Below are 19,357 nucleotides of genomic sequence, written 5' to 3'. Positions count from 1 at the left end.
GAAGGTAAAGCTGGCTCCTAGGTGTTGTACAAATTCAAAATGGAAGGTCAACATTGAACCTGAAGAGCTGACAATTTAGGCATAAACTTTGTGTGTTTGCAGAAGTTCATATCTGATTACTGGTAACATGTGACTTGGAAAAAAAAAAACAAAAAAACAACCCTCTTTTATTATTTTGCTCCTTAATTTCTAGCGCTTTCCTTTTCACATTTCTTGTGAATCAAAACTCTTTTCTGTCTGAAGTTATATCTTCATAATATCTGCAACTCTTTGGCTGTTCTGATCATGTGGACTACCACATCCTCTGGATTTTCTTCTCCTTGGGATACCAGAAAAGTGCCCTAGTTTGGAACAATCCCTTAAGTTATCTGATGAATGCTATCCCTTCTGTTATAAACTGCTGCTTTCTTTAATTGTTGCTCTCTTGCATTTATAAAAATTTAGCCACTTGTTCTGAGTTGTTAATTCTTCCTTTAGCTAAATTAAACATCCCAAATATTAGCCCTTTTCTGGGAATTTGGAATGACTTACTTTTCCTCCAGATTTCAGCTATTGTGATGCTCAAAAGTCTTTTCTATCCTCGTGATCCAGCAAAAAAGAGTAAGAAGACATAGAAGTAAGATGGACTACAAAATTAAAATAGAATTTTACAATTATACAGAGCTATATTATCAAAATTGTCAGCCATGTAACTTTAAGGTTCTGAATACTCTTGCTAAAATTTGACCAATCAAATGAATAAATCTACAACATAATTTCGTATCTTGCTTACTTAAAGTCTGAAACCACTAATCTCAGTCATTAAGCATTTGGATTTGGGATAATATATTCCATGGAAAGAGCAGAAGAAAAGATCCAACTTCTCTGGATCTGATGTGCAGGCCCTTTCTGCCTGAACAGCCACACTGAAACATCAGAATTACATGCATAGCATGGTGTTACTTCCTGCAGTACGACTGAAGAAAGAAAACCATTACTGTTGTGTTATTTCTTTTCTCTTAAATCTACTGAAGAAATAGAAATAATTGAGAATGTGGAAAGTGAAGTCATTCACACAATTTTCCTTCTTTTTTTTTTTTTTTTCCTTCTTTTATTTCTTTTCTTCAGTTTGTTGTTCTAAAAGTCTTGACTGTCTTCCCTAGTGAAATTGTTTTCTCTTGCAGCTGGGCTTGGCCCTTTTGGATAATGAGGCAGTGATATGTGCTTATAAAAGGAGCAGTGACTCAAAAGTGCTCTGTGTGGAGATTTCAAATGGCAGCAAGTGATCATATACTTTCCTATTGCTTCAAGCAACAAAATACAATGATTATTTGTACTGGAATACTTAAAAAAATGGATGATATTTCTATGGGGAGATCTAGTTGGAAAGATTCTCAACTAAAAGACTCAGTAGTTTTATTACTGCTTCTAGACAAGATAGTGAGACCTAATTTTTACCCAGGTAAACTGACCTTTCTCAGCCCTTTTAAAAGGTACTGAACATGTGTGATAGAATCAGAACAGTAATAGTCAGGAAAACAAACCTACCCCCCTACAAGCATTTTGTATTAGATTATAAAACTTTTAGTTACTTTAAAATCAAATAATACAAAACATTACAGATAATCTCTTTCAGTATTGTAAGGTTTACCTTTTTTTTTGCTGTTTTTAACTTTTACTTCATGTTTTTATTTAGAACTGGTAGCTATGTAGACAGAGCACAGTCCATTTTCATCACATATCCATCAGTATCTTTCAAGCTTTGCATATTATCAACATTCAAGAAACAAAAGCAACAGATGTGGGCTGTAAGATATTCACCTTTCCATTCAATTCATAGCAGGCTGAATGTTTTCTTTATTCTTGTTTAAGAGCTGTAACAGACCATCACAACAACTTACGTAATAGTAGGCAGCCCTCATCATACATGCTTCTATTCCATTTGACACAAGCACTAATCTGATAGAGCAAAATGTTAAACTTGATAATGATAAATTCTGATATTTCCATGAAGTCTTTCATCCTGCCAGATCCAAAGGCTCTTAGAGGTTTGCTGTGAACAACTGAGTGGTGCCACACTCTGTAGAAGAGCCCTGTTTTTCTAACAAAGGTCAACTGTGCACTAAGAAATCCTTTTTTTCTTTCTATGCAAATTATGCCAACACAACTATGTAGACAGTTAAATTCACTTTGCATTCAGCATGCATGTTTGTGCCCAAATATTACAGTGACAGGCACACTCTAAGTACCTATGACAGGAAATACTGTGCATCCAAAAAAAAAAAAAAAAAAAAAAAAAAAAAAGCAAAGCATATACATATCCTTGTATTCACCACTAACTATGCTGGGAATGTTTGCCAGTGCTTGTTTTAGATTCTATTTACAGGCTAAGCAAAACATTGCTCTAAATGCATTTTCACTGGCATTACTTAAGAAGTAGCTCATTATGATGCAGTACTGAATACCAGAGTGATGAAGAAAGCAGGTACCTAAGACAAATCCAGTGAAGCCCTGCCAGTTGTAATACTCATGACTGCAAAGGATAACAAATGGACAAGGGAATTTCAAGGTGAATTTAAGTTGGGGAAGGTTGAGGAAAGAAAAGTGACTGAAAGTTTCCTTCCATTGAAAGTCATTCAGAAAAAAATAATAACCCCAAGGGCGGTGACCCAGTGAGGATTTCCTCCCACTCCACCCTGGAAAAGGATGAGAAAAGAAGTAGATAGAGTTGATTGGGGTGATAGGGGACTTTTCAGAGTTGTACTGAAAGCTATAAAGAAGAATCCTACTTTCCATAAAGCCTTTCATTCTGGGGAATAGAAGTGAGGTTAAAGCAGAAAGAGTGGGATAGATCATTAGTTATCATCACTTAGTTATATTTCTAAATATTTGGAGCACAGATACTCTGAAAAGATTTAGTACATTATGCTTACATAGATGAATCACCATCACAGCCACTCACCGAACTGGGTCAGGGCATTCTCACTACAGTCATATTGGACTGTGTCTGTAAATGGCTATTAAATGCCATGAATTTCTAGGAGCATCTGTGAATTGCAGGAAGTGGTGCTACTGATTCCATGGGTCTCTTTTTTTATCACATTCCTATAAAAAGAGAGAAGGAATCGCATTGCTAGCAGAGATGTAAAATCAGGTCGGGACTGTCGCTAGTTATTTAAAGGTATTGCAAAGCTTTTTGTAAGCCTGAACATATTACATGCTGTATCTTGGCTAAACTCCATGTTTTGTAATTACATCCTCTTCTCCTCTTCTCAAACAACTTTTGTTGTCACAAGAGGATGCTGCTTTCTTCGTTTTCCTGAACTAGATGTCTGGATAGCAGTATTTTAATCTCATCATGATCGCTCTGAAAGATAAATTCAAGTTGTCTGAGATGCAGCATGGTTTCTGCATCACTCCCTGTAGCACTGCAGTATATGGAGAGAAGGCAGGTTTTTAAATTTATGTTCAGGAAGAGGTTTCATTTTTCTCCGTGCTTAAGTACAAGCACAAATCTGTTGGTTTGGCTTCCTCCTCCATTACTCCCTTGCTACAATATAATCACTCCAGGGAGCAATAGGAGGCTTAGTACTTTAACTCAAAAATGTGTTTTGAGATCATTGTAGTCAAAATGCAAGTCATCACTATCCCATTAGCTCTTGGAATGCTTTCAGAGCACTGACTGGTTTCTGCTTCCAATTTGATGAGCTGGTGACTGTAGCCCTTGCATGGCATTTTCATAAGCAAGGTCCTGAGGGAGGTGGTTGCAGTTGTTACCATGTTAGTCACCTGAGGAACTGCCAAGGTTGTATTAATAGCAAGCAAGAGGTATGTCACTATAAACAAAACAGCAAAAATGCCTTTTTCTGCTATTTTAGCACTGTTTTCTCTGTGGGTACAGTGTTTGTTTTCCACAAAGACAAAATTGGATTGAACAAGAATTGAAGCTACTATTTCTCACCTGGAACACTCACAAATTGAACTGAGGGACTGAGAGAGAGGCTGATTAAGTTGCACTTCTAATGCCAGAAATTCAGCCTTATTCTGTGGCTAATGGTTTTCTGTAGCACTCAGTCTGCAGCCAGATGAATGTTGGACTTTCAGTAAACTTCAGTCCTCTTTCCTCTGAGGGCTCTGCTTCGGTGGCAGACATTCTGATTCCTCCTGATTCCTGTGCTGCTTTGTACATTGCTAGGGAGAGGTACATCATGGCTTAGAGGTGTGTTAATCAGTAGTATCATCTCTGTAAGAACCTTTATACTCTTTTTGTTCAGGACTGTGAGATGGTTTATGCACCAGGCAGTGAATGATGATACATATATTCATTATTTGCTGAATAATGAATTCTTACTTCTCTTTTTTCTTTACTTCTTATTTTTCTCTAGTAATTACATGGGATGTCCAAGTGGGTATAACATCTTTGTTATTTATATATATGTAAAATAAGTGCTGATTTCATAACTTCCCTCTCAGTGAAATATAGCTGTGTTTGTGTACTCTTTTTGCAGAAAGGTGCCTAAATATGTTACAGGAAGAAGGTGAAGGAATGTGGTGTGGGCCAAAACATCCACATTAAGTTAACCTTGCCACTGTGGAGCTTGAGAGCAGGTAGGACTTGGCAGTACAAAAATGGTTATTAATAATCAGAGTACATTTTCCTGTGCTGGGAGCTTCTGGGATGCTCCCACTGAAGAACAGCTGGATCTCCAGCACCGCATTGTGTGCTCTGTGTCACAGCCCATCACTGTCATGTGTGTGGCTGGACACACAGCAGAGTGGGTGAGGCATAGCACTCAGGTCCTCAGCTTTGTTCTGCCCAGCAGGAGAATGCTGGCGGTGACTGCAGGCATCATCCAAGCACCTTTACACAGTGCAACAACTTCAGCCGGGGGCGGAGAATCCATCCTCATAATTTATTCATCCAAATTTCCTCTCCCTACTCCAGAAATCTACACTCATCTCTTCACTAGAGAATCTGTTCAATTTCCTTTCATTTAGCGCCATACTGCAGCACTCACATTTCCGCTGAGTACCTTCACTCAGAGACTGATCGGTGCTAATCACAAGTCCAACTTCTCAAGAGTGAAGCGTGGGAGAGAGAGGGAGATGTAGGCTCATCTAATTTGATCAGTCTGTTTTGTTACACTAAATATTTGATTTTCAATAGCCAGCTCCCATGGAAGGAAATAAAAATGTAAGAAATCCAGCTTCCTTCCCTTTTTGCTTTTTTGGTAAGATTTTAGGTTTGACTCATCTTTCCCAGGCTAATTGTCAAGAAACTGACAGATCACTCATGGTTGACAAGTGAGTAATTGGGAGAAGAGAGGGAGTGCAGCAGGTGTCAGTACTAATTTGGTAAAACAAACGGGGGAAAAAAACAGAGGAGTAGCGAGTGGTATGATAGTCACTTTCACAGTCATGACGCTACAAGCACTTCATGCAAAATGTGTACATGATTTTACCACACTTAGAGTGTTAACTATTAACCAGCCACTCCAGACGCACTTCAGAGGTGGCCTGCAGTTCACCGTAAGAAGATGCTTTTGAGTCTCTTAACAGGAAAGACTGGTTCATAGCACCGCTGAGGAAAGGGACGAAAAATAGCTTCATGATTCTCACCTATTGCATTATTGGTCCAAGCTGCTCTTGCAGTGGGCAGACCTTGTGCCCTTGGCCATCAGGAAGGTTACTACCGTCAGAGCTGGAGCATTCTATTGCTGGCATGATCTCTGTTATCTACAGCTGCCCTAATTCTCCCAAATTGAGACTCAGCCCAGACCTTGGCCATTGCTAGGATCTAAATCTCACTTACTGGATGGAAGAAGTGAGCGTTGTGCCTGGAGAGTTGCTCTGGCTCTGAAAAGAGCAGCCAAAGATTTTGCTATGTTTTAGATATCAAACCCCTGGAAATCAATTCTTTCACTTATCTGCCAAATCTGTTCATCTGAGCTCTGTTTTCTTGCTTCAGTCTCAGATGTCATTGAAACTGCCTCAACACCAACCAGTGCTCTTGTTTTGATCCCTGTAGTAGTGTTAGCAGCTACAGGCCAAATAATGGATTCTGCTGGCAGACTCCGAAAACACACTTTTGCTTTAAAGTGGTGATACAAATAGCAGTGCAGCATTTCATGTTTATTGTCTGCTAAAGATTTCAGTATCTTATATGCTCTATTTCAAAGGAAAATGCTTTTTTTTTTTTTCCCCAAATGCTGATACTGGAAATTCACCAGAGATTCAAAGAAAAGTATAGTTTTTTCCAGACTTCAGCATAGTTATAAAGAATATTGAGGCTGCAGGGCACTTTCTGCTCTGGCTTTCATCTGTACAACCCCTAGTGTCTTGAAATCCTGCCTTGCTTTCACCCACTGATAGAGCAGTCCTACAGGGCAGCCCCAGGTAGCAAGTGTGTTTCTAAGGGGTAGGACCAAAGTGAATCTGGTACCCTCTCTTGAGCTCCTTTCTGGCTCAGATGTCAGTGCATCACCTCCAAACACCTTTGCCTGTACCTCCAGGAAAAACACATTAGGGTTGCTTTTATTCTTTTTTCTTCCCCTGAAATATAAAGAGACATCTCCGCCAGCTGCATGGAGCGGATCTCACTCCACAAAGCGTACATGCATTGGGGAGGACATCCATTCAACCTTTCGCCACACAGACCTGAAGTCAGCAGGGAGGAGAGCATACAGGTGCCTTTGCAGCTGATTTAACCCATAGGCATGATTTGAGGCTGACAGCAAAGTCATGCTGTCCTTCCTCCAGGACTACCGCAGCTCTGAGAGTGACTCCGGGCACTGCGTCCATGGGAAAGACGGTGCCTGGGGATGCCGACAGCTTTCCCACTGCAGCCTGAGTGTTATTACTATGACAACCTACAGGTACGGATCTGCGCAGCGCCGGGAGCTCCGGCAATCCCTGACTGCATGTGCATGGCTCAGACCGGGGTCTCCTGCCTAGGAGAGAGGTAAAAAGCACTCAGAGCCACAGGTGCCCCTCCCTGGCTCTGTCCTGTCGCTTTGGGGTGTAAGGCAGTGTGGGTGTTTAAGAGACATCAGCAGGTAGGATTTTTAATCATCTTCTCTGGGACAAAGTAAGAAGAGTGTTGCTTTTCTCCTAGAGTCCTTCTTCAGAAAATCACCAGAATATAAAGCTGCCCTTCAAACTCTGCCTTCCTCAGCCTGATTAAAAGGTAAAATGCATGCTGCATGCATGCTGCATGCCTGTGTGTGTGCATGCATGCATACAGTACTTTCTTACACTACTATGACAGCACATGCTCCCCAAAGCTATTCAAAGCATTAGAAATACAACTCCTCCCTCCAGTGCCCTGTATGTGTGTGGCTGGGGCTTTCTGCTTTGCCTCACTCCCAGCTGATTGCGGGCTGATGGTCACGACTCTGCTCCTCACCTCCCGGCTTCACGCTGAGGAGAGAAGGATCAGGGAAGACGGAGAAGCCGGCACACAACTGCCCTACGGAGCCGACGATAACTTGCTCCCCGCGCAGCAGAACCTTACAGGGGAGGGGAGGGAGGAGGGAGGAAAGAAGGGGAGGAGGAGGAGGAGAAGGAAAAAAAGAAAATCCAGAGAATTCTAGTCCTGCAAATGTGACTGGTTCAGAGTTCATTTGCTCAAGAAGAGCAGAGAAGGAAGAGGACATTAAATGAGAAAAAGCAAGAAAGGTCTGTAGCTTTTTTTCCTGATACTAGCAGTCTTTTAGAGGGAAAATGATTCCTCCGAGCAGCATGACTGAAGTCAGCGTGGACAGCGTGGAGAAAGAGAATGAAGTGGAGAGCACAGAGCAGCCCCCATCTCCAGCATCAACCACCAGCCAGGAATCTAAGGTACTTATATCTCTCTTATTTCTGTCTGTCTGTCTTTCCTTTTTCTTTTTTTTTTTCCCCCCCTTTTTTTTTTAACAAATATGCATTGCTCTGATCTGTGTTTGAAGCTCAGTGGCAGGATCAGCAGTGGAGCACTGTGAGCCACCTCCGACTGCAGTCTGCTCTGACATTCCTACTACTGAATTCTCCCTGTCACCCGGGAGGCTCAGGGGTCTGAACTGGGGAACATTTGCTTTTTGAGATGGTTGGGTTAGGGGAATTTCGGGAATTTTCACCTCTTTATTACTCTAGGGACATGGAGGAGGAAAGGGGGTCAGGGATAGGATCACTGCCAACAGGTGATTTTAGCTGTTTTCACACTGATCATCACATCACTTACAGGGTTTCTGTCAGTGGCTGGAATGATTTATTTTCTCATGCATCCAGAGAGGACTGTTTTGGTGGGTGACTTTGGATGTTCCACTTCCCTCATCCATGCTAGTAGAGCCATCAGTGAACTTTCACTGTTTAATGAGCCAGTAGTTGAAATGGGATGTAAGTGACATCTTTGGCACAAGAATCCTTATGTACACTACCCAGAAAAGGATGTTTTTATCCCAGCCTTTTATTTATTGATTACTAAATGTGGTTCAATTTACCTTAGTGGAAACCAACATCCAGCTCAAATGGCATGGCCCCTACATTTTTAATTGACTAGTACATGAAAAGTTTTCCTGCCTGCCAGTATGTGACCTGGAAGACTGAGTAGCACGGGAAGGAAAGTAGTATCCTGAGATAATGAATGTTCTCTGCAGCTTTCCTGGTTAATGTGATTTTACTGATCCTCTGCTACTTACCTATGATTGATATCATGATAGCAGCTGCCAGATCTTCTTGTAGACTTCCACAGTGATGCTGTGTGCTGGGTAAGCGTATCAAAACAGGGAGGTCCTCATCACTTGGAGCTGACAGCTGGGTAGAGGCTTAGAAAGTCCCATGTGAGCAGAACAGCTGCCTCACAGGGAAGGTCTGTGTTGGCCTGAGTTTAAAAGGCGCTGGCTGCCTGGTATAATGTATGAAAGCTGCTATGTTATTTTGCAGCTAAAACTAGGTTTCCAGAGAGTAAGTTGCAAGAGACTGTGTGGGAAGAATTCTGACGTAGGCTTTGGGATTTTTTTTTAAATGCTGTACTCCAAGGAGAAGAACTAAGGTATCCCCTATGTAAAACAACCTCTGTAAAAGAGTTCTCCCAGCAACAAAATCATTCCTTGTTCATGTTGTTCACTATATGCATTCAGCACTACTGGGACGCTGCTGCAGTCTCCCTGGTGAGAAGGGAAAGAGTAAATGTGATATTGGTTCAGCCCTAAAAGGATTCGGTTGACAGGTACCTAAATCCTCCCACATAGTGCATTTCCCCAGAATTGTTGGTATTTGTCCAGTGGGGAGCTCAGCCTCCTAGTGAGGTCCCAGTAGGAACTGGTGCCTTTGCTGCATTGCCAGCATCAGGTCCTCACATGTGCTGTACTGTGTCTGGGCCAGGTGGGATGAGTGCTCCCTCTGCTCCCAGGCACAGCCAAGCAAGTTATTACAGAGCTGAAGTGCTGCTCATGTGAGGGATTTACCCACAGAGCACTCAAATCTCCCAAAATGAACAGACAGGCAGGAATCCTAAAAAAAGACAAAGCAAAGTGCTGCATGTAGGGATCCTTCTTGCTCCTTATGTATGCTCTCAGAAGGATGTCAGCAGGAGTTAGGCACATCTAGCCAGAGAGCAAAAAGACTACTAAGCAGTTTCTAATCAGACATTACCATCATCAATTTTTCCAGTCTTGAGAGCATTAGGAGTGATACACTGCAATAGGCAAAAGCCATGACTGTGCAGTTGATGCCATCACTTGCATACAGATATTTTAAGTAAACATGTAATCTGTGTATTCACATCTTAGAACTGCAAATAACATCAGAAACTGTTCTGTAATGTCATTTCAAAATATGGAATCCAAAGATCCCTCTGATCATTAGGTTAATAAAATTTTTTGTCCCAGTAAGCAGAAGGATGGAAAAATTATCAGTGATTTCATGATACCTTTTTCAAGAGAGTTTATGTACTTCAAAAGCCCTAACAAAGATATATGTCAGTGTGTGCCAGTGGCATGTGCATTAGCTTTCATTCCACTGCATCTTCTGCCTAGGGTGCTATCTTGTCAACCACGGGGGGTTTTGCTTTCTTGACATACCCTCTGTTGTGTAAGTTAACAGGTCCATGTCTTCTACAGTTACTGCAGATCAGTTTGTGCAGGGTCTAATTACCCCACAATAGCTTCTTTCTGAGGTAAAACACTATTAAGACTCTGAATATAGAAACAGAAACAACATGGATAATAGCAACCTTCAAAATGCGTTTGGAAACATTTCAGTGGAATGATAATTCTGAAAAACTTAAGTAGAGCTAATGTAAGAACATTGCTTCCAGCCTTTTGTAATCACAGTCTGTGACACATAGTCCCTTATAGTAACAAAGTCCAGAAAAGGGTTTTATCTAGCACACTCCAGGCTGTACTCAGAAGATGACACAGAGGAGATATTGCAATTCCTGACAAGCATGAGTTTGAGAGGCAGCACTTTAGGATGTTACCAAGTACCTAAAACTTGGAGGAATGACTTGCATGCACACACCCTTGCCACAGGAAACCAGCTTGCTAAAATAACATTAAATGCTAAATTTTTCCACCACGTTTTCCTATGGATTAGGAGCATATTTACTGGTGAGTAAACAGACACTGAAAGCTGGAAGGCCATCCTCTTGTGCATGTCTGCCCCATAATGAGCACCTTCACGCCTGCTCACAAAGCTGCTCAGTATGGAGAAATTCAAATGCTCTTTTAATTACACCATGTTGCCTGGTCTCTATAAGCAAGCCCATTTTACATGTTCTAAGTAGTAGATGTAAATGTTCCACTACTTTATAATGTAGTAGACATAGTACTGCAAATGCATCTTTTGGACTGTGTGTCCTCACATACTTTACATGTAGCACTTCCATTGTGATGCCTCAATACTGCAACTTCAAATAGATATCCAAAGGGTAGTAAACACTGTAACTGGGCCATCCTGTAGCACTACTGTGTTGCTATTGTGCTAAATACCCTACAGCTTGAATGGTTAAGAATGCTGCAAAGCTATTAATTAACTTATTAAATTAATCTGTTGAACCTTGAAAACATTTACTACACATCTAAGTACATCTTGAGTGGAAACTTGAAGAATACTTGAAGAAACTTAGAAGAATAACTTAATGAGGGTACCAAATAAATATATACTGTTGTTAATTCTATTACATGCATCTGTTACGTGGCATGTAATCATGCCTTCTACCTGCGTAGGTCCTTCACATCTGCCTTCCAAAAAGGCAAATAGCCAACTTGCCAAAGAATTTTCTATATTTTCAACTCAACAAGGGAGGAATTCATTGGCTAATGAATCCTAAGGGAGGATTTCTTCCTGCTGGTAGCAATTAAATACACACTACACACTTGCAAAACTACTAACTTAACAACAGAGGCAGAAATGTGGTGGCAGCAAGCAAATAATATTTCTGATGTCTCTTGTGTATAAAGGTACCTTGAATTTAGTAAAGAAAGCTAAAATGTGGGGGAAGGTGAGTCTAAAGAAAAATATCACAATTGACAATATTTCTGTATGTTCTGGCATAAGTGGCACATAACTTTATGTCTTTAGCTTTATCATTTTTACATTTAACTTGCACATGTATATGAAGAAGAAAGAAACTGTCTTCTGATTTCTGAATAGATTTGACTCAAGTCGTTATTGCTGTATTGTGAATAATGGCTGGGGATATTCATAGACAGTGGACTACATCTTTGAAAACGCCTTTCCTGTTTTTAAGTTTTAAGAGAGCTTGAGTATCTGTGATGTTTAAGCTGGTACCTACAGGATTGTCAGTGCAGGTCTTCAAATTATTAGTGTCTTGTTTAAAGTATGTAAAACACCTGTCAGATTCTTGCCTTCAATCTAAGCAGTAGTAATAAGCCTTGACCATTGTCATCAGAAGCAATCTCTCATGTAAAAGTTATTTATTTATTGACAGTAGTGAATATCTATGAAGGACAAAAATTCTTTCACAGCTTTACCCATTTCTGTCTACTTTTTTTCTGCTTTAATTATGATGTACTGTGGTCATGTATCTTTGGTGCAATAGCTTCACACCAACAATTTCATTGGCCTAACAAATTGCTTACAGTCAGGTCAGTTAGGTAAGTTGAACAGCTGAAAATAGGGGAAAAAAGCCCACAAAAGCAGAAACGAATCCTCCAAATGAACATGACATTTGGAATATGTATTTCACAAAATAGGTGAGTTTTTCAGTCTGGCACTTCTGCACACATACTGCTCATTAGCCAGTATTCAGGGAAATGCATGTTATTCTCTTCAAATTCTGAGATGTCATTTCAGGAGGTGTAGCACAGTTGTTCAAGCTGTAGCTAACCTGATATGTAATACATAAGATGGAAGTTGCTGAAAAGTAGTAAACCAAGAAAGTGATTCAGCATTGAGGTTCAAGATGTAGTTGTAATTCACTTATATCCCCAAATCAGCTGAAAAGGTTGAATTTACTTTCTTCTGTTTTGCTAGTGTAATAGAACAGTGGTGCCTGCATAAGATTTCAAAACCAGGTGTTAATATTAGATAGCGAACAACACAAAACAGCTTGAAACTCTTTGGACTTTAATAGGATTGTGTGGGATTTAAATCATGTAGGATTTGTGCTATGCACTTAAGCAGATATCTTCCCCATTTAAAGAGTTAATTCTTTATGAGGCTCCATAGATGGTTACTCGTCAATGAATATTTAAAGAGGCAGAGAGTATGGTGAACAGTTAGTGTTTCACCCTCCACACTACTGCTAAATACTCAGTATGTTGCTGTCATCTTCAAAGGAATACCAAAGAGCTTAAAAAAAAATCCTGTGGAAGGGTTCTCCTTAATCTTACCCACATGCCTCTGTATAAAATGGTGAGTACATACTATAAAGTAAGACTAAGGGAAATAAATGTGCTTAAGTTTTTTTTTTGTTTTTTTTTTTAAGATGTTACTTTCAATAACAAATTAAGTAACTAGAGGATTTTCTTAACAGTAAGGAGGTAGTACTCCATCAGTATTTTCTTGAGCAGAGTTGTTGTATTTACATCTGTTTTGACATTTCTCTCTGTCTTTTCTCCTGATTAAAACACTCTGCTGTTGTTTTTGCTTTGAGATGTATGTCAGATCATTTCTTAGGTGCATTGAGATATCTCAGGCAAAACAGAAAAGTGATCAGTTCATTCTCTTCTATCCATGCTTTCTACCTTGCCAAAGTGAAGAAAATGTCTATTATCTTTCAACAAGTAAAGATGACTTGAATCAAGTCTGGCATGGTAAAAAATGGATTTATTAGAAGTGCAGATTTTCAGTGAAACAAATAAAGTTGTTTTCAAAGCTGTAAGACAGTCCAAATCTACCATCACAGCCTATTATCCTGTACTTTTTGTCTTAAAGTAATCCTCAGAACTTATTGCTACTCCTTTTGAAAGACATTTCCAGCACCTGGATGCTCTAATGGCTAAGGGATGCCCTCTGCTCTCTCCTTCCTTCTAATTCTAGTCTAACTTTATCTTTGGCCAGCTTGTTGAGCATTGTACTTTTGATGGTACTACTTTAGTTGAAACAGGTCTTTACCATTCTTAGTACGTGTTTCCATCATTTAGGAGTAGACTTTTATATTCTTTTATATTCTTTCCAAGCCTTTTATTTTCTAGACTAAACAAGTCAGGCTGATACAAGATAAACTCTCTGTTCTTCATCTCATTCTAATAGCAGATCTGTGCACCTGTTTCAGTTCTTGAAAAACATTGACTGACTTTGTGCAAAGTATTCCACGTGAGCTTTTGTACAGTATCACTAATATGTCATTAACTTGCCCAGAAACACTGCTTCTGATGCCTTTAAGGTCCTCAATACATCCTCTTTGTGTGTTCTAGACACCCTTCAGTAAATGTGAGGTCACGATTCTATTTCTCTTCCATTATTTCCAATTATTAGGATAGATTTGTCCATCTTCATCTGGAGCGGTTTAGATCAGGTCCCAAGTGCCCAAGTTTGCATTTGCACTGTAACTCCCTCGAGCTCCAAGCCTCTTCAGTTTTGACAGTGCCTGCAGCCTCATGTAAGAAGGAAATGGCCTTATGATGCACTTTGTCTTTGCATCGCTTTCAGTAATGAAAATACAGAAAGCAAGATTGGCCTTAAAATGGCTGGTGTTGTTCTTTGAAGAACTCCACTAATGGTCTTCCTTCAAGCCACTACTTCTTTCAGCAGAAACTCTCATCCATTGGACTCTCTTTCCTTCATATCTTACAATTTCTCCACTACTTCCATTCTTTTATGTCTTGGCTAATAGATTCCTAGTTGATAGAACATTGAAATAGACCAAACCTGCCACTGGCCAACCAAATTTTCTTTGACTAGAAAATTTTTCACCTTCTCCAAGATAACTAGTCTAGGAGGATCTGGTTGGTTGCTTTTTTTTGTTGCTGTTTTTGGCTGCACTGTTGAGATCAGACCTACAAATATCCATTTTCGGGGATCCCTTTTTCCCCCTCTTGAAATAGATTTCTGTTTTTCTTTACCATTTTCCTGCTTGATAAAATTTATTAAGAAAACTTGGTCCTAGACTTGCAAAGTAAAATTTTGTAGTAGAGATTTTTTCTCCTTTTCACCTCAGCAGGTATACTGAGCTGTCTTTTTGATGTCATACCATCCATTTCTGCAAGTACTTTCCTATTATTCCTGTTATTTTACCTCAGGATCATTGTTCTGAGAAGAATGTGAGATGAAGCATTTGATAAATTCTGAGTCCGCCTTTTATCCCATCTTTGCTATACCACAGTCTCTTTCTTCTTTTCCATTTCCCAGTCTGCATCAATCCTCTGACATTTCATTAAATACCTTTAGCAAGGGCTCACTCAGTTTTCCTTGGCAAATAACATGCTTAAACCTTAGCAGCTCAAACTGAAAGCTCAGATTTGATTTGCATGCCAGTTTTCTTTTTTACTTTTTCTTTCTCTTACTCCACTCCTCACCATGTTTTTGTGGACTCCACTCTTTCCCAGTTTCCCTTCTGAGGTAACTATTTTCAAGCAGTTTGACAGGACCATACACCTATGTGATCTTTTTATTTCTTTATGTTTATTTGTTTCATATTACAGGTAGCATTAACATATTTACTTTGAAGAAATTCTACACCTCTTGCACACCCAAGCACATTCAAGTGTCTGATGGTTTCTATTCAGTCTCCTTTCTCTGCAAAGCATGTCTCTAACCTGATACCTCATGTCTACAAAGGCCAAGGCCATTCCACAACCCATGGCCATAGGGGTTCATCACCTCTCAGTACTTGCTGACAGCCTTCATTCATTAGCAGCAATATAGCAACCTACTTACATAGCTAAGCTGCTTTCTAGACCGCTGCTAAGACCTTCATGCTGCTTCTGATGGACATATTCAGACAGACACTAGCTTGGGTCCTTCAAACTCCAGGGTGCCATGTGGTGTAAAATAAATCCCTAGGGAGCTGGGAGTGCTGAAGATTTTGAATTTCATTAAGAGAATGAAGCACATCAAAGGCTGTCCTCTTGAAGTCCCAGAATTTGCTTAGAGGTTCATTTTTTCCCTCACAGTTAATTCAACTTAAGTGGAAGTACCACATAACCACTTGATCCCAAACTATTGTTTCTGATAGTCCTATGACAAGTATTATTTCTTGTTGCTTACCTGAGCCATTACTGCATGCTTATGATGGATAGAAGATTGCATTAATCTCATATTTGAGATTTTTCCCCATATTTGTCAGGTAGAGGACTTAATTTTCAGTAGTGAATGCACAAGTTGAATATCCTTGACTCTGTATTCAGTCCTGCGCAATTTGCAGTTGCATAGGCAAATGAGCAATCAATTAATAATTGTAAGAAAAGGGTGTTTCCCAGCTGCAGAACTCTCTGAGTTCAATATGGATTTGCAGACAAGAGGCCTTTAGGTGAGTAACAGCGATTGCTTGAATGCTTTTCTTTTCTTGAGACACAATATGCTTCATTTCTGAGTGCCATTTAAAAGCTTTATTGAAATGCCATGCATGCACTCCTTTATTAAGATAATTTTAGTAGTCTAGTGTTCTGAATAGAAGAGTAAAATGCATCTGACCTACAGTAACTGATGATTAGGGTTGATTCAGAAAGGAGCAAAATACTACAAGCTGGTGTTCACAAAGCAACTAAAATCATTATTTAGGATATATATATATACAGCTTATTTCTCAGAGTAAGTCAAAGAATTAGAGGCATGGCTCAGGTGAGAGAGCAAAGTCATCCTGACAGCTTGTTATAGCAAATATAGTTAAATATGGGCTTCGAGCTGCACTCACATCTCCACTACACCCAACTTTTAATTTCATTTGAGTTTTACAAAAATTATTTATGCACAGTGGAGAGGAATGACCAGCTTTTATAGTCCAAGTCAGATTCCTGGCATGAGGCATATAAATCACCTCCTCGAACATCACATGTATAGATGTGATATTTCTCTTTGATTTGCCAGTTTTTCTCCTGCCACTTTAAAAGCTCTGATAATGATTCTGAGAGCCAAGATATCTCAGGATTGAGCAGAGAGACTGAAAACCCTGCCTATAGCAAAAGGGTTGGAATTAGATAATCTTAAATGTCCCTTCCAACCCAAATCATTCTGTGATTCTATGATAACATGACTTGTGATGATATGCCAAAGATATCTGATAACGAACATTTTGATCAAGTGTGTTTGTCAGGTGCTCTTTTCTTTTTGGTCAAAACCTTTGGCTTTGGAGAAGTACTTATTGAGTGCATAAACTTTATTGAGGAACCTTTCCCTCGTTGCTGATGAAATTTCTAGTCAAAAGAGAAAAAAAAAATCATACGTTAATTTATACAGACCCACCTGTAAGCAGAGCCCAGCTTTTGGCAGTTAGTAGTCTCCCTATGTTACAAACAGACACAGACAGAAGCAGCTTTATCAAAGGTGTAATTTAAAGCAAAAGCCTGTCTAATGCCTTCTGAATTAGCCTCTTTGAGAGGAAATCACTTTCCTTTTACAACAGTACACAGCTACTGCTGAGTTAAGAGCTTGAATTTAAGTAGGGTGAACACCTCTTTGAATCTGTCAGAGCACAGTCTTGAACCTTACAGACAAAAACTGGCCAATTGTTCCCTTCCCTGGAAGTTTACTCTTCTGCCCGCAGTCCTCTCAAAGACAGTTTGGAAGGCTGCAGTTGTTTTTTTTTTTAATGTCAATGTGGAAAAAAAGAACAAAAAAAAAAAAAATTCAATATTAGAACTTTTTTTGCTGTGTGGAATTGCTGTTTTGCAGCCAGTCCTATAATGGAAAGTTATGCACCTATGACAAAAAGAGAAAAAAAACCTGAGCCTATCCAGGCTTCAAGATATGAAGCACCGCTATTAAACTCTAGCTACATGATCAATCATGTACCCGTTTCATGAAGTATGGGCACAGAGCAGTCTTTGGCAGGTGCACAGCAGTTAGATCTACCTCCCGTACTTAGTCATAATGACAAATGAACTTCATTCTCATGGCCATCCAAAAGATCCAGATGAACACTTAACTTTTTTTTGCAGGCTTGTTCACTCTCTGCCTTTCAGTACTTCTCCCTCTGCTCCTTTTCTCATCCAACTGCTTTAATCCAGGACGAGGCTCTCTGACACAGCGCAAAGTTTGTCTTGAGGCAAAAGAGTCAAAATTTCCAGGTTTCCAAGGTTAGCCAAGTTTAAACATGCCTGTTAAGAAAATGGATGGTGGTTCTTCTGTTAGGGAAGGGACCTTTTAGAAATACCATGTGAATGCTGGCACTCATGCTTTAAGTACTCTTGGAAAAAAGTGAACCCTACTGTTTGCACTTTCCTTTTCATCTGTATCCAGGACGTGCTTGTTTTATTCACAAATAAATTCTTCAAGTTGCATTTTAGTTTCCCTGTGTTGACTGGCAATATACTGTCTGTGCTCTGCATGTGGGCGCCTATTTCTCTCTTAATGTAACATCATGCTCTCTTTATAATGCATATACAGGAAAGTGTACGTAAATTTAGTACTCAGACAAAGAGGTAACAAAAAACATTTCTTATGCAGAAGAAACTGAACCCTCTTACGCTACCCTTGTCTTAGTCTATTATTTAGGTAGGTAGTAGTGTAACTCAGGAGATCCCTTTTCAGCTCTGTTGCCAGTGGAGGGCTTTTGAGCTCTTGCTTCCATAGCAGTGTAGGTTCCTACATACAACCTTGGGCTCCTATTCTGCCCTTGGTAGCACTTTTTCTTTCAGCAGTTCCTACCTGGCATCTAAGAAAAATGTTATGGACAGATGAGTCTCTGTACATGATCAAAGCTAAAATTAATTCCAACAGCTATACCAAACCTACTTGAGGCCTGCTAGAATGTAGATGAAGTAAAAGCATTTCACAAAGATATATATATATATATATTTAAATGGTAACTAAACCTAAAATTTCTGAGGAGAATTCAGCTGTGAATTCAATGGCCACAAGAAGTAGCCCCTCAGGTCAGAGAAAAATAGTCAGATCCTTTTTAAACAAGATGAGAAAACCAGCCTGTTTTTTCTGACTCTGCAGAGAACACATTGCAATAAATACAGTATTCCTGAAGTAGAAAATGACGTAACATCATTTGGCCTTTACTACCAGCTGCTCCGTTCCAGAAAAAGATCTCCTTTTCATGAGTTATCATTCCTCCAGCACAGTCATACTCAGAGTCACTGCTGTGTATAAAAAAAAAAATCAGTTGATGAGAAAAAGCAGGTATAAATCTTAGAAGTTATCAGTGCACTTGTTCTTCAATTCAACAGCAGCTGGTTGCTCTTCAGGCTCTGATATCTGCTATAATATGCCACACTCCTCATGAATCAGTGCCACTCTGCTGATACCAAGAATGGTAGCTACTCTGACAGTAGACTAGCCGAAGTGATACATTTCATGGAAATACCCACTATTACGCAGGATTCATGTTCATGTTTTTCCAAACACATTCTGTCCTCACTTGACTTTCCTTTCCTCTTCCCCCCCACTGCTCTCTTGCCTGCCTGAATCCCTCATGCAACCCCACTGAAATCACTGCCATTATTTCTGTCAGACAACACGGTGTTTTACTCATTTGAAATCCTTCACTTACCTATCATAAAAACAATTACTGTAAAATCTGTTGGTATCTGATGGTAATACCAAGCTCTTTTCTCTCTCAGCACCAACAATCCTAAGTTAAAATATACTTCATTTTTTTTTGAGAGCCCAAGTGTATCATAGACTTGTAAGTCTTTTATTCATTCATTTTTCAATTCTTAGCTCATTCTGCACATCTTTGGGGCTTAACGATCCCTTTTGGTACTGAGAAAAACTGTAGTACCTCAAAGTTACAGTCTTAAATTCTCTCTTTCTGTTTGTGATGTTC

At 39.7% G+C, this 19,357-nt stretch overlaps 1 protein-coding gene across 4 annotated transcripts in view; it reads left to right on the top strand.

The window, feature by feature from the left end:
• Nucleotides 1-6,838: 6,838 nt before the first annotated feature.
• The window catches only part of STAC (SH3 and cysteine rich domain), a 70,673-nt gene continuing 58,154 nt past the window's right edge, over nt 6,839-19,357 (top strand). Inside the window, exons 1-3 of one of the 4 annotated variants that reach the window (XM_085538149.1) lie at nt 6,839-6,854; nt 7,094-7,165; nt 7,695-7,818. In XM_085538149.1, the coding sequence (XP_085394275.1) occupies nt 7,702-7,818 (117 nt within the window). In that variant the 5' untranslated portion in view covers nt 6,839-6,854; nt 7,094-7,165; nt 7,695-7,701. The other 3 variants (XM_085538148.1, XM_085538150.1, XM_015854249.3) reach the window with 3 other exon arrangements.

The sequence above is a fragment of the Coturnix japonica genome, chromosome 2, assembly GCF_054131305.1.
Source record: "Coturnix japonica strain WE chromosome 2, WE-NBRP24, whole genome shotgun sequence".
NCBI classification, from domain to species: Eukaryota; Metazoa; Chordata; class Aves; order Galliformes; family Phasianidae; genus Coturnix; species Coturnix japonica.
This window is presented reverse-complemented; position numbering and strand designations above follow the sequence as displayed.